Here is a 21,875-nt window from a genome sequence, read left to right on the forward strand (position 1 = left end):
AAATTAACCATATCAGGATGTTGGATATAGCTCTTCCACCCTAGAATTAACAGAACCTATTTTTTTTTATTTATCAGAACATGAACAAATATATATATGGTGATAACCTCTGATAAGCTTGGATCTACTGGCAGTCTGCAGCCATCTTAGACGTGCTCTCCATTCACACACAAGGATGGGCCCAGCCAAGACTATCATTTTGAGCAGGTTTTGCCTTCAGTCTTAACTCCAGCACAGTAACAAGGGAATGATGTGTTTTGTGAGTTTTGTTAACCCGGCAAAAAAAGCCCAGAAGCAGCTCAGTGACGTGTTTGAGAACATCAGCAGCAGTTAGGTGCACACAGGGCAAGTTGCATATATTTGTACTGTGTCAAGACAATGGCTTACAGATCCTAGGACAGGTAATGCTCTTGTTGTTTAATGAATTTGGAGAAGCTACCAAGAGTTTCAACAGCAACTCACATCATAGAATGTAGAATGCCATGAACACCAAATGAAAGTCTCACCATATAGCCTAACATTCTCCAGTTTCTTATGAAAAGATATAGGACAACATGCTTGGAAAATCCCTATATTGTGTTCAGGAGCCATTCCCAGAGCTGCTGGAGCAGCAGCTGGAGAAGTTTATAATCTGGGTCCCAATGACAAAACAGGAGCTAGGCAAGTCATTTAGGTCATTTAAGGGCAGGAGTTATTTAAGTTTGAATCCAGGAATTTATCTTAGAAGGGGTAAAATAAAATATATTTTTTAACAGAGCAATTGTTTTCAATAATTTACCATTTGTACTTTGACCTACACAAAGATCATATTTTGATACAGGTCATGAAACATGATCTCATTGGAGATACTGGAACTGATACTAGAGTTTTATGGTTTATGATTTCTTAATGAGACTAGGGCTGATACGACAATTGTTAATGCGTTAAAGGTTTACATACCTGAAAGGCATAATGTTTTCCTACCTCACAATCTTATTTTCCATTCCATCACCCTTCTTTTATGTTGATCACTCATGGACTGCATGTTTTTCTATTTTATGTAAAAGAAATAAATCCTTGCCATAAACATTTCCAAATCTTGATTCATCAGCCCATTAAATGCCCTCTTTTTAACAGACAAATGTCTTACAGAACTGCATTCAAAACAGACAGAAATGGCTTCTAAGAACACTGAGGAAAGTAAGAACAGGAAACACCAAGAAACTTTAAAGACTTCAGAGTATCAGTCGCAGATTTAGGAAGAAAAGCAATGCAGTACCCCATCTTCAACAAAAGGAATCATGTATCATGACACTTACATGCATTAACAAGCCATGCCTGTATCAGAATAGCAGTGACAATGCAAACCTGCTAATGTGGGATTAGTTTAACCAATTTAGAGAACAAATTAGAATAAAAGAATGTCTTGCATGTCCAATTGCTATGCAAGTCCAAGGCATGGAGGAGAAATAACTGTGAAAAATAATCTTTCAGTGGTAGAAAAGACAAGGTTACACTGGATACAAAGAAACCCTACTGAACACAAGGCTGGAGAATGTTCCACCACACAAGCAGGACAGTTATTTCCAAACATAGCATTATTGATCTTCATAGTCTGCCTTCACCAATGACTTTTTAATTATTTTTTTTTGTCTCCCTCCCCCCCAGACACCCGATAGGATTAGCAAACAAACATTATGGAGATACTTCAATAGAGAAGGAATCTGCACCACTCAGGGACACAGAACATATAACCTGGGAGCAAGCAGCAGTCCTTGGCAGAGCTTATACGTATCTACCACAGACTGGAAAGCTGGAGGCACCCAGCATCCACAGCAATGGGGACCTTTCCTGCCCTGGTAAAGTCTTTCACCTAAATAAGCGAAATGTGACCATTTAGTACTCCCAAGTAATTTCTATATTTCCTTCTCTACAAAAAGTACTTCCTCCCATTTTGCTGTTCTTTTCATAGGTCCTTGAGCCACTGTTCATGCTGGGACTGAAAAGGCATCTGAGAGAAACAATTCCACAAGCAACACAATGAAGGAATAAAAAGGAGCTTTTATGCCCATTCTTTATAAATATTGGCACTTGTAAAAGAAGGATGGTACAAATCAAAATGCAGAAATGGCAATATGTATTTGTGGAGAGCCAGGCACCACAGCAAGATTTTGTTTTTATCTTTTCTCTTTAATACCTTTCCTAGTTTATTGAACGTAATCAAGCAATGTGAAATCAATGAAGAGTTTATAAAGAAGGAATAGCTCCCCTGCCTTCAGAAGTGATTGACCATCTTACAAGAAGATTTTAAAAACATAGGTACTTTTGCAAGTCCTAAACAGAAACACATACTTAAATTTAAGCCTGTGCTTAAAGCAGGTTGCTTTGATAGGGCTCAATGTCTCACTCAAAAATCAGAAAAAGAACTCAAGCGTATATATATTTGGACTCATAGTCAGATTAACTACCTCCAACTGCTTGTTATTGTTATAGGTTAAAATGGTGAAGAAAAATAAGAAATACTGCTTGCCCAAGCAGATACAAATTTTAAATATGTTAAGTCCAGAATCTACAAATAAAAAAATAGACTCCCTTCCAAAAGTTACAAGTAACAAGTTCTTTAACATATTTACAGGCAGATATTGGGAAGTAAGAACACATCGGTCACAGTCACTCTTAATTTCAAAGGACAAATGCATGTGATTTTACTTCTGCGCATACCACTGCAATTGTATTATTTATTTAATTAGTTTTAAAATATAAGCTCATTATAACGAACTCAGTTCCTTAGCATGTGTCTACACTTCAGCCTGCTCCCCAGTGTAAATACGAGCCAGCTTGCCTATCAAGAACAGCCTGTCTACTGCAAGCAAGAAGTGGGGCAAACAAGCTCTTCTGGTACAGATAGGCACTTTCCAGTCTCCAACCTGGCTTGCTTACAACAACTTCACATTTTACTATATCACACTGTTGCTGGCACTGTTGACTTACCCTCATTTTAATAACTCTAAAGACAGCAAGAAGCCATGAGCAAAACACACTGTGCTTCTCAAAAACAGCTTCAGAGCCGTGAGCTGCTGGTGAATAGCAGTCTCTGTGAGAGCAGCACGATTTATGACCGGCGTACAGAGACCCCATGATTAATATTCATGCTACATATCCCAGAATAAATAGGAGATGCCAGTCTGATCCAAAGCCCTCTGAAATTGATGGAAACGTTTCCATTGACTGCAATGAGCTCTGGGTCAAGCCCCAAGCGTCCAAGTGTGTTTATACCTTTTAAAGAAGAAGGAATTCACTCTCCACATGTTTCAGTCCCTTGCATTTATTGTCAGAAAACCTCTGGCAAAAGAATGCCTTTCTCTGAAATGGGACTCTCCCTGAAGCCAGTAGGAGCAATATACAGTGACTGAGGACACAACCTCAATGGAAAACAAATAACAAATTGGAAAGAAACTTGGTTTTGAAACCACACAAGACAAAAAGTAGTAAGAAAGCAAATCTTTCTTTGTAAGAAGTACAAAATAACTCAGGTTTTGTATTCTTGCTGGTTAAGAAGGAAATTTTCAATGAGGCACATTGAACCTTTGTAATGTAGATTAAAAAAACATTCATGTAAATCTAATACCATTACAACGATCTTTCTTAAACACTGTAATTATAGCCTCCAAGGGTAAGTACACAAATGGTAAATTAAATACAGCCATTCAAATTATTTTTATGCAAAGCAAAGACTTTTTTACTTATTGAAGGAATTTAATACTACTTATAGGTGTCCTTATTAAATGCAGATTGACAATGAAGTTAAAGAATAAAATATGCTACTTCATAAATTTTCTGAAGTCCAAGTCCTCTCACAATAGCGTACAGTAATTGGATTAAAACTACCTTCAAATACTTTCCATCACATCTTTTACATGAAACATCTTGCAAAACCCACAATGTCTATATAATCATTTTACAGTGATTATCAAAAAAAATACTACAGAATTAAATAAAAGTGGATTGATATGGATTCTCCTCCCCAAACAATAAAATCCTAGCACCATACAAAACATAATTGTTTAAAACTGAGTGCTGGCTCTCCCTCTTTCTCTTTCTTTCACTTCAATAACCAAACAGATTATTTTTCAAAGCACGACTGTTAATATGCAGATAGGTTTCCAGAGTAGTTTTCAAAAACCATTTTTTCTCGCATTTTGCTTCAAGAAGAAAAATACGAAGTTTAAAAAAAAAAAAACAAAACAAACAACAAAGTAAAAAGGTACAGGAAATAACGTCCTAAGGTCAATTAACAGTGAGTCCCCACAGAGGCAAAAGTGGACATTTCACGACGGATGGTACTGAAAGGTGAGAGCTCCAGTTCTGTGGTGTACTCATTGTCATTGTCATCACTTGTCACTGTTGAAGACTTCTGGATGCATTCATCACAGCAGCAACAGCAACACTCCATAAAGGCCCGGCTGAAAGGTTTACAGAGACAGAAAAGGAGAACTGGGGTAACACAGGACTTAAAGAACAAAAGGAACTGACTAATGAGATGGAGGAGGTCCATAGTCTGCCGAGAGACCCCTGTGGACATGTAGGCAGTCACAATGTTGCAAATGTTTTCAGGAATGATGCAAAACCCATACAAAATGGTCAAAGCCACCACTGTGCAATTCATCTGACTTTCCAGCTGAATTTGTCGCTTGTTCCCCCTTGTGCAAGCCTTTTCCGCTCTCCTGATTTTCCTCGCTGTCACCAGGGAGCAGGTAATAGTGAAAAGGGTAGGCAAACAAAAATAGCAGCCAAAGTACCACCAGAGTCTTGCCCCGTCGTAGGTGAGAGCTAGCACATAGATGGTGTCGGGCAGGGAGGTGGATATCTTCACCACGCACCGCTCACCTGGGGGGCTGCCGCTGTACTGGGGGTCCTCCTTGGCCAGCTGGCGCAGCACCACCTCCGGCAGGGCCAGCAGCAGTGCGCCCACCCAGATGACGGCCAGCTTGGCCGTCGTCGAGGTGCAGTTTTCGATCATCTCATAGTACATCTGCACGTTGGTGGCAGCACGGAACCGGTCGATGCAGAGGGCGCACAGTGTGAATGTGGTTACTCCAAGAGATGCCACCTGGGAATGAGAAAAGGGAATGCAAGTTAAGACAGGTGCTGTCTGAGGGAAAAAAAAAAAAAAAAAAAAAAAAGAGAGGAGAGAAAAAAGGCCAACTAAAAGGGCACAGTCCATTATTCAGTGGAGAGTGGGCAAACATCTCCTTCAAAAGTCCCCTGGTCCCTTCTTGATGGCAGTCTTCTCAGAGAGAGAAGATAAAGGCCTGAACTTACTCAGGCTGAAGAGGGAATTAATTTATTCTATGTTGGATGAAGGCTTTTATCATTGAGCTGTTCTCTGGAAGAGGTTTATACTCTTTCATAGTTAGAGAGAGCTTGATTTGTCCTCTGAAACACCAGTCAAGTCCAGCCTCTTGACTGACAAAGGCAAAGGAACATGTAGTTTGCAGGCAAAGGTATGGGAAGACCATGGTGCTGAGCACCATCAAAAGAAGTATCACAGTGTTTGCTGAACTACCACCCAGGATGCATCCCAAAAGATTATACCATTCTCCATTCTGTTTTTCTGCCTAGAAATATTTATTTCAGCTTGGTATCATCCTCTTCTGGAGGCCTATACAAGCAACACTGAGTGGAAAAAAATCAGGGAACTGACCAATACGCACAACTAACCACCTTCCTCCCCCTCATTTTTCTAAGCAGTGCTTTTCAGAAAGTTCCATCACACAAGTTAGAATTTAATCTGAAAGGGAGAGTTTTACTTCAGCAGAAGTATGAACTTATGCCCATACCACATGCTCATCGAGGATGCAGAGGATCGTAGCATCAAAACCTTCCTTATTTACAAAATTTAGGAACCTTGCAGATTAGGGATCTACTGAATGCAGTAGGGTGCGACAATTGTTTTCGTGGACTTAGGCTTTTAAGTGAAACTTCGATGTGATGTAGGCACATAAAGTTATCCTGTGCTGTGAGTTCAAAGAGACTGTATCTGAAATCTTCAGATTTCCAGAGCTTGTGTAAAATCAGCCTTGACTGTAAGAGTTAGGCTTTAATAATCTATATCTTCAACTTTTCATTTCGAAAAAAAAATCACAGGCAAATCTAGGCTTAATTTCATAGGAAACATCCTGTGAGAGAGTGTACTGCAGGCAAGGGCAAATGGCGGAAGTTTTTTTGTTTAAATGATTTAAAGACGGATTGGACAGAGTTCTCAATTATATAATGTAAGGAGCAAGTACAGAGCAATGCTTATGTTCTCTAGCTTTAATAACCATCATTCTATGCATGAACAGAAATCTTGTACTGCATGAAACATAATTTCCTATCATTTTATCCTGTTTATAATTAAATTTCCTTAAAAGAAATTTGCAAGAAGACTATATACATTTTGGCCTAATCCTATTTCCAATAAATTCAGCTTCAGTTCAAATTCAAAGCAGAACTGACATTAACTTCAATTGGAGAAAGATTAGGCGTCCTATTGCATTCTAATTCATTTATTTTCTTGGCTTTGCAGGCTTGTGTTATGCTGAAAATGTGTTGATGCAAAAGAAACTGTTAAATAATATTCCTAATAAATGCAAAGAGTCCTTATTCTTATCATGAATAAGCCACGTGTCTGTGCAAATAACTGGGAAATCTAGGGCAATATTAAGCAGTTCACTACAATTTTGGTCACTCAAATTTGATGTGTGATGGCATATTTAAAATTCATATAGGTAGATTTTTAAAAATGCTTTTTTATTGACACAATAATTTTGAAATTTTCCTGTTAATGCACATCTTGTAAAAAGTTCTGCAAAGACAGATAGTACAATGACGCACAATTATATATATGTATCATTAATTTTGGCCTTCAATATTTAATGGCAATATCAGATTGCTACAATTGAATATCACTGAAAAATACTAGGCACTTGGGATTAGAGCTGTCAGGCATTGACTCACTCGGGGACTTCTTTGAAGCAGCTTCCTAAAAGACAGGATGAGTAAGATGCAGTCTCTTACTAATTAACTTGCAGGAATCTTTAATGATGACAAAGCAGTACTGTAAACATTTTTAATAGGCAAAGTTATTGATTTAGGAAGTTAAACTGTCTGACAAGATTCAAGAAAGCTTGGTAAATACAGCCACAACTAAAGAAAAATTACAGTTACTGGGAAATCTTAATAAACAGTGATAAACAAAGCTAATGAAAGATAATCTTAATGTATCACACTTTAAGAGTCAGATTTTTAAATTCAAGACTGGTGACTTTGTTTCCAGAACATTTAAATGTGTGTGCAATCTTCAGATGCCTTAGAGTGACAGCAAAACCTTTAGCCAGAACATCCAACATGAATAAGAAAATGGTCAGGACTCAAATCTCTACAACTACAGGAGACATGGAAATAACTGAGACTCAGGAATGAATAGGGATTCAAATAACAATCAGTAGAAGAGAGGAAAATCTGAGGTTTTGTATATTAACATTTTCCCTCTCAGCTATTATGTGAGCTTTCCCTGCCCCCAACGCACATGCTTTTACATTCCACGGCAAACAGGCAGTTATACAGTGGCTAAGACATTAAAACTCTGCAGCTGTTAAGGTTGGACTAATGGAAGAAGACATGTCTACCATGAACAAACGTAACCTACGGGGTTCCTGTCACAGTAATTGACCAACAACTTGGAGGTTTAAGACAGCGAAACAGAGCAAGAGGAAACAACTAAGAACAGTGGAAGTTGGCTTTAAAAACTCTCCTGTGGATTTACTGACAAAATAAGCCAAACAAAGTACGTGTTTCTCGGGAGCAGGCAATGGTTTCCTATTTTCTGTAGATTAACGGAGTTAGTGATGCCATGGCAAAGCTTGCAAAAAAACAAACACTCTCACGCAGATGAACAAGAATTCACTCCAGCTGACTTGCTTAAAGGCACTATAGCATTTTAAGGGTCTGATTACTTACCCCACACTGCAGACTATGAGCAACAGCCGGCAAAATCAATGGGTGCTGCTAACAATCTATGTGGGCAAGAACTGGGACATGCATTCTGTATGTTCACACAATTTCAGTTTAGGGGTGTTTCTTCATACCAGTCATACTAATAATTAAAGTTAAGTTGAAAATATGAAAGAAGCCAGAGAAGTTCCCTTTTTAATCAGTTACATTGCCCTGCAATAACCACAGAATGAAGAAAATTAATTTGTTGAGGAGTAGCTAAAGGACAAACTAACAAATCCTAAAGTGGTGTGAGTGTAGAGTTTAATGTTGATGCTCTTGTGGTAACAGCTGAGTTTCTGACATGCTGATATGCTGCTGCCGTCTTAGTTCCAACAACCTGGCTGGAAGTGAGGCAAAGCAAGGGCAAGTCAGGCTCAGTACTTTTTGATCATCACTTCTAGTTGTTTGATTTATTTCCATACGGTCCCTATGAAGATTCTCCTTCAGTCTCTAGACATTCAGGATGACAGTAGTTTACGTCTTTCTCTTACCAGATTATATCAGAAAGGTCCCCAAGTTTCTAACTCAATGACCACTGACCTGCTTTGAGGAGGTGGTGAAGTGACCCCTGCTTTGAGCAGGGCAGAACGCCACTGTTGAAGTTACCAGCTACAGCTACACACACAAAAGACAATATTGTTACAAGAGAATCTCTCCTCATACTGTTGCTCCTTTAAAAGCATTGACGGGCAGGGATGCTAGTGAGTACCGTGATGCTCCTTCGAGACACTGCATAAATCTTTGGTCATTAACTCACCAGCTGTTAGTCAACTATGTCAAAACTCATTTGGGGAACTGAGGCCAGAGAGAACAGCATACTAATGAAATGCTCAGCCTAATTGCATCATGTTTCCTCTGTCCCTCCAACATACCCATTTCCTTTCATGAACTTTAACAATTACCAAAATGTTCCCAGGCCTGTCCTACTTCTTCTCCTGGCTGTGGTCCCACAGCTCCTGGCCCTGGCCTCTGGGAGCAGAGCCTCTGCCTGACCAGGGAAGAAGTGCAGATGAGGTACGGTGAGCAATGCCAGTAGAAATAACACTTTGAATTCTCTCTCACTAATATCTGCCTGACTAGATAAAGGTAATGAAAACAAAACCAGAAACAAGATCAGAAAAGGTGATTTGGGTGAAAAGGTCAACAAAGACTAAATTCTCTGAATTAACATAAAAGAAGTTGGGGCACTCAGTCCATGAAGATGAAGACCAAGAAGGGATATTGCTGGTATATATAAATAGGTCTACCTTGATATACAGAGGTTACTTAAGCCAAAGGACAGTGAATATAACGGAATGGGAATCAACCAGCCATGAGCAACTCGAGGCTGGAAATGAGAGGGACCATTAATCATTTCAGGCATCATGTTCTTGAGCATGCCTTCTGATGGAAAAGTGAGAGGAAAAAACGTAGACTGAGTTTATATGGAACAAGACTAAATAAAAGATTTATAAGAAGTACCTGTTTCTACCAGCTAAAGCTGGACTTTCTAAAACAGATTATATTTTATGTTGATAACACAGTTTCTTAAACTATATGGCACTCTTCCTTCCTTTGTGAACAGGCAGGATAAGTACTTAAAACATTTTCCTGTTGTAATAGGAAAGCTGAACTAGAGAAAAGGTTGATGACAACTAGCCAAACCATTTCTGAGCTCTCAGTGACACTCTGTAGAATCTTTATTTCCATTCCTGTTATATCATATAAATGACTGATTTTTTTCCCCCAAGCCCTTGTAGTCTATCATCTTATTATGGCTATTCTATAACCACATCAAACTTCATAGCTGTAGAGAATGTTAAGGCAACATACCGTAGTGGCTTTTGCAGACTTGTGAGTTTTGCCTAAGATAAATAAACAGAGTTAGTACAGACTGAAATAATTTTTCGTGCCACTCTATATTTACAGTAGAGAGTCTAGCAATGTGACTGAACTACTGCAAAATAAAAGGTCACCCCATTGCAAACAATTATATAATTAAGTTTATCTAGATTCCTGATTTCTGTTCTTTCAATTAAAAAAACAAAACGAAACAAAAACTAAAACCCAGAACAACAGTCATTACTATAAAAAACCAAATAAGGAGTACTGGGGCCAAGGTATCCCTCTGATCTTAGCAATTAGCTTAAGCATCCTGGATGAAAATCTATGCCACATTAATTACCTCAAAGACAAGATGGTAATTCTGGAAACTACTGCCATGGACAGGTCCTACACACGTTGAACAACAGGTACAACAGGGTTGTTTCTTTTGTAGTACTATCAGTATTCATATCAGGGAGAAATGAACACATATACTTTGTGTGTTTCTTATCCTTCTGTGTACCTTAAAAGTAATAGTGTTCAGAATCCACTTTGAAGAGCTGCTTTTGAATTCTGTTGGAAGCAAAGGCCAACCAGACCATCAGGGCACTAGAAATACTCATTAGTACGCCACATGTTTACTCAGAGGGTTGGAAAAGTTGCAAAACATGAAAGGATTTAATTTGTGTTTATCTTCCTGTTTGCAATCTACCATGCTACCATACAAGTTAAGTTTAATCTACTTAAAAAACAAAACAAAACAAAAAAAGCGTCATTTTCCACTGAGGATCAAATTCTTATCACACTACACAAGTGACTCCTATACTAATTTTTAATATTAACAACATGGAATGGAATTGCTGCTACAAATCTGCCACTTTCTCCTTTTCTGGAAAAATCCTGTCATATGGAGAAATGACACGTCAGTGCTCAGACTAGAGTCAATGGTGCCGGCATAGCAGATGTTGCCTTTTCTCTCTACACATATGTAACTTAAATATTACTGACCCAATTTTAAACCTCATCTGACACAAATTCATTTCCATGCTGAAATGCCACATGCAAAGTTTAAGCCAAAAGCACATTTTTATGGACAACTTATAAGCCCCTAAGGACAGGGTTTCCAGAGGAAAGATTGACAGAACAGTCAACATGGCAGCTACTATTATCATGCCATTAATACCTAAAGGGCAGAGATAGACTAATACTTCTGTTTTAAATAATTATTTATTGCATGATAAGTGCTGAAGATATTCTGCTCAGCAAAAGACACATGTAGCCATTGCCCTAGAAAATTCTCTGTATGAAGCTTTGAAACTGCAAAGCTCTCTGTGGATCTTTGTTGTCAACCCAGAGGACCTACAGGAGATTCAGGAGCCGAGCTCTGACTACAGTCAAAGAAGAGACACAAAGAAGATGCCACAAAACAAAAGACACAGAAAATACAAATAATTCACAGCTTTTATAAACTCCCATAAAAAATGTATGTGCTTCCCTGAAGTGAAACTTAAAATAAGGATCTCTTCAGACAGCTTGGGAACAGGCAGAGAATAGTCACTTTCTTTGTGCCTCCTTCCTGCCTCTACCATGTAAAAGAGAGAAAGGGGAAAAAGCCTCACCTGAAATTGCCCTGGAGGATCATCTCCAGGGAAAGGGACTAATTTGTATTCCAGTCCAAAACAATCCTCATGCTTTCCACTAAGAATACTTATTGTGATAGCTTTCCTGAGCTGGAAGTTACCTACCAGAAATGGGAGTGATGTCACAAGTTGATTGCCAAAAGCACACACAGAGATTAGACACCAGAGCTCAGAGGCTTTCACTGTCAGCCTGCTCCAGAGTCAAGCCAGTCTCATATGCATGATATGGTCCAGATGAGGACACTACAAACTTTGTCCCTCTCTTATTTGTGGGGGGTATGAGAATGACTCATGTTTACTAGCTCTGAATGCAAGGCTGAGTACTACCACTGGTACCAACCTCTTGCTTTGTGCTGGACTGCCTCTGCAAATCCACATTCTAGACCGTTCCCCAATTCTAAATCCTTACTCCACTATAAGTAGCTTGTCTCAATCTGCTGGCATAGAAAGTGATCCTTACTTCCACAACCCCCCTCAAATTCATCCAGCTTCTAGCCTAACCTCAAAGAGCAGAATGCACACAACTCAAGCAAGCTTTTAAAGTCCAAAAGATAGTTTCTAGTTGTAGCTGACACAATCCATTTGTCATCTTGAGCAAGCTGCTCAGGGCTTTAAACAACTTAACTACTTCACTATCGGCTTCCACTATTAAAATAAAAATGCTACTTCACAGGAGTGGTATATTTAACAGCTGTGAAATATTTAGAGGCACAGTATAACTACCGACTTTGTCTACATCCACACTTCTTTGTATTAAGGTCTGGCACACGTCTGTAAGTAGGGGAACTTGAACTATATTGTTCTGCACTTCTTTCCCAGCTTTGCCTCCCCTGCCACAGTCCTGTTGTTGAAAAGACTAGGTGTGCTAAAACAAAAAGGAAAAGGTTACACATTGGCAGGGCTTGTGGAACAGGAATTAGCCAAAGCCATGGTCTTTGTTTTGTCATTTACCCTATATCTCCTGATTCTGGGCAATACTGAGAAAAGTATACGGAAGAAAACATAAAGACAGTGTGCAGGTAAACATTTCAGACATGCTTGCCTAAAGCTAGACTTCTGAACTATCTGCAAAAAAGTGGTAAAATTTTAACAACTGTTGAGCAGAGGGTTAAAACTGCAAAGGAGAAGCACATCTCTACACATTCTTATAGGCAGAGTAGCTGCTCCAGTTTTTCTAATTCCCTTCTCAATTCCCTCTCAGTGCATTCAAAACTGTTCCTCCAGGACAGTGACATCATCGGGGTCAAGTGAAGATTTTAATGGAGATCATTTTATCTACTTCTACTAACCATCTGTCTTTCTAGCTTTGTTCTCTAGTAGTTTTACTCTCATTACCCAAAGACCTCGTGAGAAGCACAGAATAGCTAATTTACTCAGCCTTTTCCTCAGTCATGTGCACAGCATTCCTTATGTAAGCATAGCCATGAGATAATTTTAAATAAAAGTGACCAAACTGTGATACAATATATGGCTGAAAAGACTGCTTAATATACTTGGTCACAGCAGATCTTTATTAGGTATGGGAAAACTGCCCTTTAAATTAAATTAAATACTGTGCAGACCTTCTACTGCTGGGAACTCAACATTTACCTATACAATTGTGATCGAAGATATCATAAAACAAATTCCCCAGACTGCGTGCATATGTATTATCACTGGCAACAGATTGTTGAAATTTTGCACAATAGCCATTAAACAGCACGAATAAAAAAACATTTGCCACAAGAGGCTAAACTAAGAAAACTCAAGGTTCCTCACTGGAATAATTTGAAACCTTCAAACACAATAGAAAGCATGCTTGAGTTATGTTAAAATGTTGTGATCACCATATCATTTGCTCTGGATAATTACACATTCCCTGTTCCCTAGTTCTGAAAGTACAAGCTGATAGGACAGAGGACTCAGTCCAGTAAGGGTCTTTGATGGTTGAAAGAGAGATACTTCTAAATCTACAACTCTAGGTGAGACACGTAGCTCCCTAAGCAGCATACGAGGAGAACTGGCATGCAAAAAAAAAAAAAAAAAAAAGAGATACAAAACATGGAACAAAGAGACACTTAAAAGAACAAAACAATGGGCTAACTTATGGAAAACACAGACAACAGCTCTAAATTTGTCCATCTTCAGGATGATGCTTCTATTTGTACTCTATGAAGGTCTGGAAATCTCTCCTGAAGACAGCTATCCATAGCTTTCCTCTCAAGGAGCTGGGAAGACTTCATCCTTCTCTTATTGTGCAAGAAGGGGATGAACCTACCCAGGCAAATTACAACAAGGGAGAAGACAGTATTGTTCAGCTGTCAGATGAGAGCGCTGCAGTGACTGATCCTTGACAGAGCAGAGAGCAGCAGGTTTCATTGCATACTCCACATCTGCATTGCTCCTGGTGGTGTCAGAGCCACTGCACAATCCCTGTGAGGTTTGAACAACACTTGGAAAGTGGCAAAACTACTCTAATTCTCTTAAACTCAGCAGAGTCAAATTCTGATTTCCAGAACCGTGTCCCCCTCACCAAGCTTGAGACAAGCTATGGAGAGGCACAATCCACTCATGGTGTTCAGTATCCACCACTCATGGCTACAAAGGACGGGGAAACCAGCCTTTCATTTACTGTTCCCAGCATGATGACTACACTTTGCATGCATGAGTATTATATTTAATGGCTGCTGACTGAAAAATGTATAGTTCTGGGAGGAATACAGGATCCCAAGGCTATATCATTTTAGATCTGTACCTTAGATGTAAATTAATTAAATTTCCTCAGGGACAAGGAGAATGTTTCACTTTTAGACCCCAGTAACAATTAAGCCTATGACAGACACTGTGCTACTGATCCATCGCAACTGGATTTGTGCCAATTCTCAACTCTCGAGATCTACAGAACTTTAAAGTGGAAAAATAAGATGTCGCTAAAGCATAAGGGGGGGACAGCAGTAGCTGAATGTTTTTCAGGATCATAGGTTTTAATTCTGGCAACTACATTTCAGATAAACTACTTTTAGTTTGACAGACTCTTTAGTGCCCAAAATTGCACAGCATAAGCAATTAATTTTGAAGAACAGTGTGGCCATGCACGTAATTTCAATTTCTGATCTTTGATGAGAATCGGCATTACAAAGAAACATTTTTATTTTGCATGTGGATGCACCAAAAAAAAGTTAGGAAGCCTAAAATGTCACTATAGGAAGGTCCTGAAAACACTTGAACTATCTACTTTAAGTGAAATGGGTACACTTTTACTGAAGCAGTACCACTTAATTTTTGGTTAACACAGTAGACAGAACTCAAATTCAGAAATTTTAAAAGCTCCTAGTACTATCGGTTTCTCAACAAATACATATTTACTCCTTCATGTCTTCTTAATGCAAATCAATTAAGTGTAGTTGGAGTTTTTCAAATGCAGTGGTATCCTGCCAGCCTTTAATTCATCTAAGTGTAGCACAGCTCCACCCTTTGTCCAATACCACCAGTAATAAAGTGTATCACAGACAATGGATACCGTGGCAATTCGATGGCTACACACACCATACATGTTTATAAACACTTTCTTAAAAATATCCTCGCGGGTTAATTATGTATTACTGTGTACCAGTGTGCTGCAGAAACTGATATTCTGTGCATTAATAACAAGATTTTTGCCTTTTTTTTCTTTCTTTCCTTAATATCTCATTCTTAAAACACGAGAATCAACAGTTACTTCCTCAGCTTTCAGTTACAGAATAATGTTGAACATAAGGTTTTGGGAATACAGTAAAGCCAGCCAGAATTAGGGGCTACCACCTTACCAACAGGCCTCAGCGTTCAGTTCCAGTAAATAAATAAAGCGCACCACCTGAACGCTGCTGGCAGGACCCTGGCCAGCTGGCTGACAGCTTCCTTGACATGGCCTCTGAACAACTGCCAAGAAGCTGCAATTTAAATGGAGCTGGTTTTTTTTTTTTTTTAATAAAGACAAATAAAAAAATGTGAGATTTGAATGCTTAAGTATAAATTAAGAGCATATACATCGCATTGATAGTCCTTCTTACAATCACCACCTTGCAGCTTATCCCCAGCCACCCCCTCCTTCCATTTTCCTGAATCACTTCACTTTAGGAAAACAAACAAAAAACCACCACCAACAAAAAGGCAACTTGAAGTCTAATTCTGAAAGGATTCTTCTCCTTGCAGGATGACAAAGAGCAAGGAAAGTTTAGCAGAACTCATGTGGGTAGGAGAGCTCGACGCGCTCACTCTGAGGCTACAGAAATCCCGATGCTGCTGGACTCCATGCGGCCAGAGCCTCCTCCTGTCACTGCAGGGCCGGGCCAGGGCCCCGCTCTGCCTCAGGAGTGCCCGGGATACACAGACCACCCAGCACCCGGACGTCCCCGGGCCGGCAGCAATGAACGCGGGCAGCGCGGGCCCCGCACGTAGTAGCAGGCGGCAGAGGAGCGACCGGAGGGTTACCCGGTGGCCCGGTAGGGCCGCCCGGGACTGTGCGGAGGCGCAGGGACCCGGGTATCCCTACCCACTGCCATTACCTCAATGTAGGGGACGATTTTGCAGGAGAAGTCTTCTAGGAGCCACTTCTTGGTGAGCTCCTGGAAGATGACCAGTGGCAGGCAGAAGAAGACGATGAGGAAGTCCCAGAAGGCCAGGTTGGCCAGCAGTGAGTTAGAGATGCTCCGCATGTAGTAGTTGTGGCATACGATGCACATCACTGCCATGTTGCCCATGATGCCGATGCCGAAGATCACCACGGAGAGGCACATGACGGCGTACGCGCCGTACGACTCCTCGGTCAGCGGGTAGAAGGGGTTGCGGAGGCGGGCACGGCGCCCCGTGCCGTTGCCGCGGCCCCCGGCGCTGCCCTCGCCATCCGCCGAGCCGTTCAGGGGCAGCCAGCGGGGTCCGTCCGACGCGCCCCTCCCCGCCGCCGCGCCGGCTCCGCGCTCGCTGCTCCGCGCCCGCCGCCGCCCGGCCCCCGCCGCCCCGCGGGGCGCGTAGCTGCCGCGCGGTCCCTCCGCTCCACCGGGCGCAGCGTCGGCCTCGCGAAGGAGGGCTCCGCGCCCGGGGAGAGCCGCGGCCACCCGCCGGCCAGGAGCAAGGGGCGTCGGGGCTGCCGGCGAGCAGGCGCGCTGCGGGAGCGCTGGCAGCCCGACAGCCGCGGCGGGGGCCAGGGCACAGGCAACCCAGGCGCCCAGCACCTGGCAGAGCAGGGCGAGGGGAGCGCGTAGGGGCTGCATGGCTAGGAGGCAGCGGGGCTCACCCGCTCCCCTTCAGAGGCGGCGGCCGCCCCGTTCGGCGGGACTGGGAGCGGGAGACATGCCCGGCCGGCTCCCGGGGACAGCCTGCCTCGCCGGGGAGGGGGCGTCTGTGCTGCCGCTGGAGTGCGGCTCCTGCTGCCGCCGGGGTCCACCGCGGTAAGCGGCCGGTGCTGGGGGCGCGGCAAGCGGAGAAGTGGGTAGGCTCTTGCCGCCTCCCGGGACAGACCCAGAAAGTTGTGTCGCCGTCTCCGACCCGCCGAGTTAATGTAGCAAGTGCAGCGCCGGGAGCAGCCCCCCTCCGGCGCTCCGCCCTTTCCCGGGACCGCTGCCTCCTCGCCAGCAGCAGAACCGGCGTCGTGCTGCCTATTTACATCCTCCCGCCGCCGCGGGCAGTTGGTGGCTTTTTAGGTGAGGAAGGGTTCCTTGCGGAAAACACCTCCCCTCTCCGGATAATCGCAAGCACTAATTCCTCCTCTTCAACAACCTCGGAGAAAACAGGTTGCTGCGCGCAGCTTAAGGTGTTTAAGAGCTTTGCAAAACTCTTCCCGGCGTTAATAACCGCGCCGACTAAGCACTCGCACCGCGGCGGTGCGCGGCGTGCACAGCCAGGGCGGCAAAGTTGCTGGCGGCGCCGGGCGGGCGGAGCCGCGGGACCGACCCCTCGGGGGCTGTTCCTGCCTCCCCGAGTCGAGCGCGCAGCGGCAGCCGCGGCCGACCAGGCAAGCGGGGGCTGAGCGAGACGCGGAGCAGCGAGGCGGTCTGCGGCGGGCTCCGCTCGGGCTCCTGGCTCCCCGCGGCTCCGGCCCCGCTCGCCCCGCTGCGGCTCGGCTCCGCCGCGGCTCCCGGGGACGCGCCGGGGAGGCGGGCGAGCATCGCGGCGGTCCCGCAGTGCGCAAGCGCCGCCCGGCGGCGCTGCGGGGCCGATCCGCCGCCCGGCCGAGGCGCCGCCCGCTCGCCCGCCGGGGGAGCCGAGCGGCGGGGCCAGGGGCGGGTGCGGGACTGGGCGAGCCTTGCCCTCCCCAGCGCCCTCCCCAGCGCCTCTGCGTGCGGGGAGGTGCGGCAGAAGCCGCTTGGTCGCCGCCGGCACCTTCGCAGCCCGGGGCCCGCGCTCTCCCCGCGCTGCTGCCGGCGCCCCGCTCTCTGGGGCTGCCTCGGCTCGCAGGTGTCAGCGCGGCCCTAGGAGCGATAGGCGAGGGAAGCGCCTTGCTCCCGTAAGGGGTATCTCGCACCCCGGCACGAATCCCGGGCGACGGGAATAGAGGGTGACAGATGATGGGGAAACTGTCGGCATCTGGGTGGAAGAAGTTTTACCAGCCTCTGAGAACACCTTGCTGTACGGGGGGAAGGGCTGGAGTTAGAAAGGGATGCTCCTATATGAGAGCACAAAATGAAGCACAAGGGTGGTGTTGATGGTGGTGGTGTTCAAAACATCATTCCCGCAGCTCGACAGCATCAGAAGTGTCTTCAGATATTTTCAGTTTTCAGTGCCTGGAGAGGTCTACATTTCATTCCTGGTTTGAACATTCATGTGTGTGTTGGTGTGTTTTTTTGTTGTTTTGCTTTGTTTTGTTTTTCTTTTTTTTTTTTTTTTATTATTATTATTTTTTATTTTCTTGCCCTTGCACAGGCAGATAAAGTTCACAGCTCTTTCTCCTTCTTTCCTTTTTTTTTTCTTTTTTTTGTTTTGTTTTGTTTTTTCTTTTTGTTTGTTTTTGGGTTTGGTTTGGCTTGGTTATGTTTAATTTTAATTTGGGTGACTTCTTAGCTCACCAAAGTTGCATACAATAAACATTTCACTGTAAGTAGCCTTTAGGATCCTCTGTCACCCTTGTTCGCATTTTTAAGAGTTTTAGGGTAGCTTATTCCCGACAATTTTATGTTTTAAAGTTTTTCCATAAAGCAGTTTGAGAAACATTCTTCCTCCCACTCCCCTCAAACCCATTGAAGTAAAGATCAGAAACCTAGTCAAAGCTACCAGAGCTCCCCATTTTAGAGACTGAAACAAGGACTATGGAGCTTATAGTTCTGTAAACTCTTTTCTCGTGGGTCAGTTTTTAAAGTCTTGAGATACCAAGTATGTGGGATATGGTTGCAGGTTGGGACTCCTTTTTTTTTTTTTTTGTATTAATGATCAAGAAAGAAAACCATGTAAATCTACAGCAACAGAAAATACATGTTGCATCCACACAAAACCAAAAAACAACCAACCAACAAGAAAAACCCCACACAACCAAAACCCCGAATCTATCAGATGTGATAACAGAGACAAGATTACTACCACTTTTTCTCAAAGGGTTTGAATCAAGCTGTAATGTTGAAAGGATTCTTTCATATTAATTGTTAGCTATTGTTTATTTGTAAAAACACAGTTGCATGAGTTCAGTAGCTGGCAAAAAGGTAGACCTTACCTAAAGGTACTCACTAGGCTGACCTTGCTGTCAACAGAGAGAGAAAAGAGCCTTCCTGAGGTCATTTATCTGGTATTAATGTCCATTGTGTGTTGTCTAAATCGCTGTCTGGAGGTGTCACTTGCACAACATTTACCCTAGAAGTAGCTTAGAAAATTATTTTTGGATGAAAAATGTGACCTTTCAATGGCTAAAATTAGTGAGTCCTGTCCCATTCAAATCTTGATATAGTGCCAGTCCCCAGAAAACACACAAACAGGACAAACAAAAAGCTTTTCCTTTTACTGAAACCATTCTCTCCACATGTAGGTGAAGTGTGATTGTGGGAACCTTGAGGCGTTTCTAAGCTTATGAGAACAACTGTAATCAGCTGGGCACTGCTGGGTGCAATGTCTCCTATTATAAATCAAGCCATTTAATTCCTCTTCTTCCTTAGCAGTGTGTCATCTCATGGAGTTAAATGATCAAGCTAATTTTAAGACTTCCTAAAAAAAAAAAAAAGTTTTGTCTAATAAAGGTATCTATTAATAAAACAAACAAAAAACCTACCAGGAAGAGAATAGAAGGGAATGGTAAATATATTTTACCTATGTTTTCCCTTATATTTTTCTCCTATTTGTTTCTACTTGTTTCTTCTGAGCTCAGCTGGTGTATAAAAGGAGTTAATGATGATAATGAGCTTACATTTACTGCGCCTTTCTTCCTGAAGAGTCCCAAAGGACATTACAAACAGATATGATAAATTCACTACTTATTCTTAAAGGATACTGAGGAATATTGCTTCTGGCTTTTATATGGAAGGAGCAGACAGAAGTTAGCAGACATATTGCCCTCCTGCATACTTCTGCAAGAAATATGGATCATGAAGGAAAAGGTTAAGCAGTATTTGGTTTACGTCACTGATCCTTTAAGGGTGAGATAAGAACCGAGTAGTGTATAGGTTTTCCAATGTCAGCATTCCACCTGCTTTATAATAGAGAAAATTAATTTCTAACCACAAGAAGTCTTGTAAATCATTATTCTCTGCTTACATTTTGTCAAATTTATCTTACTTCATTAATTATTTGGCTTGTTACAAAGAACAGCACATGCAAAAAAAATTGGATTTTGTAGCTTGTAGCCACATAACCACCCTGCCTGGAATGGAGAAGCTTGTTGTATTTATATAGGCATGATGGAAGTGTTCTTCTGGGCTTTTGTTTTGTTGGAACATTTACATCAAAGGGAAGCAGATGAATTATATTTCCTAGAGGTTTCTTCTGCAAGTGAGATGTAGTTTTTTGCAGGTGTATCTGCACCTCACCATAGTTACCTAATTCTGCCAGTCTAAGAACGTCTTTTGCTGGCTTTAAAAGCAGTTAATTTGCTGTTACGATAGTTCCCATTTACTGTTGCTGCCCTGTTCTGTGCTGAAAGTCAATGTCTGAAGGTTGCATTTTCACACTTTCTTTGTTCTCAAATATTTAATTGAAATTTTGCTGCAGTCCATGAAATTTATTAGTGGGTTTTTGGGGGAAAAGGGTGGTGGTTGTTTTTTTTTTTTTTTCAGTGAGGAGGGGGGTGGTGGTGCATATGTCCTGTGTCTTTCAAATAATTTTGGTACTTCTTATGATAAGATCTTCCCTTAGGATAAAGGTTCTACTCTCTCATATTCTGATACTGCCTCCAGTTCAGTCAGGGTTTCACAACTCATAGTGTGCTTCTCTTCTAAAGAAGTCATACATGTTTTGACAGTCTTCCTACCAATTCATGCATCAGCTTAGAAATAGTCTCACAAACCACAAACATTTATACTTATAATACATAAAAAAAAAAAAGGCACAGTTTTCTCTGTTAGATGAGGGAACTAAAATTTAGAGATGTTTTTTGCAGCCAAAATTTAGAAAAGTAAAATCAATAAACATGTTTCTACATGAAAATAAAAATGGAATTTGAAAGGTTTCCAGATACATTTGTTCTTCTTTGTTGGAGTTCTATGGCATTTCGACTATGATAAAGAAATCAATAGGCTTTCAATGCCTGCAATGTTTTTTCTGACATCTCCAATATTCATTATCTGAATAAGTGATACCCTTAGCCTGAACATGTTGCCGTGTTGCAGAAAGAAGGGATTACTGCTGTCTTTTTACCTCTGCTTAGGGTTCATATTCAGCAGTTTTTCAATGGAGAAGAGAAAGAGTATATTTCCCAAATTAACTTATGTTATTTTTTGAACTATGGTGCGCTCAGCTACCCTTACACTCCACTCTCCTTCCTTGTTTAGGCAAATGTAATAAGACAACTGTTTTCCTATAGAAAAAAGACTTATTGCTTTACTCTGTCTACTTACATCTCTCTGGGTTTTGGTGTGTATTACCTTGTCATAAAAGTCTGAGTTCAGAGAGAATGCACTTTCTGTGAGGTGGTATCATTGGGTTTTTTATTTCAGATGGACCAAAAACCCCTAATCAATGGAAGGACACAGGCTCTGTAATAAAAAATAAATGTTGAAAAGTTTGAAATTGAAATTCAAAAAGGAATTAAAAGTTTAGTGATAACATTGGGAAATTCTTGTAATTACTATTCTGATTCTGCATTTATTGACACCCATTAGGAAAGCAGATGATGATTCCTGAGTATAGATCACTATTCCCATCTAGTTTCACATTTTAAATTATGATCCTTTTCCTTTTAACCTTTCTCTTTCGCTGGAGTTTGAGTTCTGTTTTAAAGGGTAAGCATCAATTCTCTTATCGCATAGTCCGAATAGATTTGTTGTT

General features: G+C 41.9%; 1 protein-coding gene across 1 annotated transcript; it reads right to left on the reverse strand.

Annotated features, from left to right (window-relative positions):
• Nucleotides 1–2,020: 2,020 nt before the first annotated feature.
• Nucleotides 2,021–16,910, reverse strand: GPR37 (G protein-coupled receptor 37). The gene is made up of 2 exons (XM_013368873.3): nt 15,983–16,910; nt 2,021–5,089 (listed from the first exon to the last, which is right to left on the reverse strand). The coding sequence occupies exons 1-2, from the start codon at nt 16,685–16,687 to the stop codon at nt 4,271–4,273; spliced, it is 1,524 nt and encodes a 507-aa protein (XP_013224327.2). The 5' UTR covers nt 16,688–16,910; the 3' UTR covers nt 2,021–4,270.
• Nucleotides 16,911–21,875: the final 4,965 nt, after the last annotated feature.

The sequence above is a fragment of the Columba livia genome, chromosome 1 (genome assembly GCF_036013475.1).
Source record: "Columba livia isolate bColLiv1 breed racing homer chromosome 1, bColLiv1.pat.W.v2, whole genome shotgun sequence".
Classification (NCBI taxonomy): domain Eukaryota; kingdom Metazoa; phylum Chordata; class Aves; order Columbiformes; family Columbidae; genus Columba; species Columba livia.

Coding starts and splice junctions, on each gene's coding strand:
- GPR37 (XM_013368873.3), bottom strand. CDS start 16,687: ATGCAGCCCCTACGCGCTCCCCTCGCCCTGCTCTGCCAGGTGCTGGGC. Junction 5,090..15,982: donor AAATCGTCCCCTACATTGAG/GTAATGGCAGTG, acceptor TCTCATTCCCAG/GTGGCATCTCTTGGAGTAAC.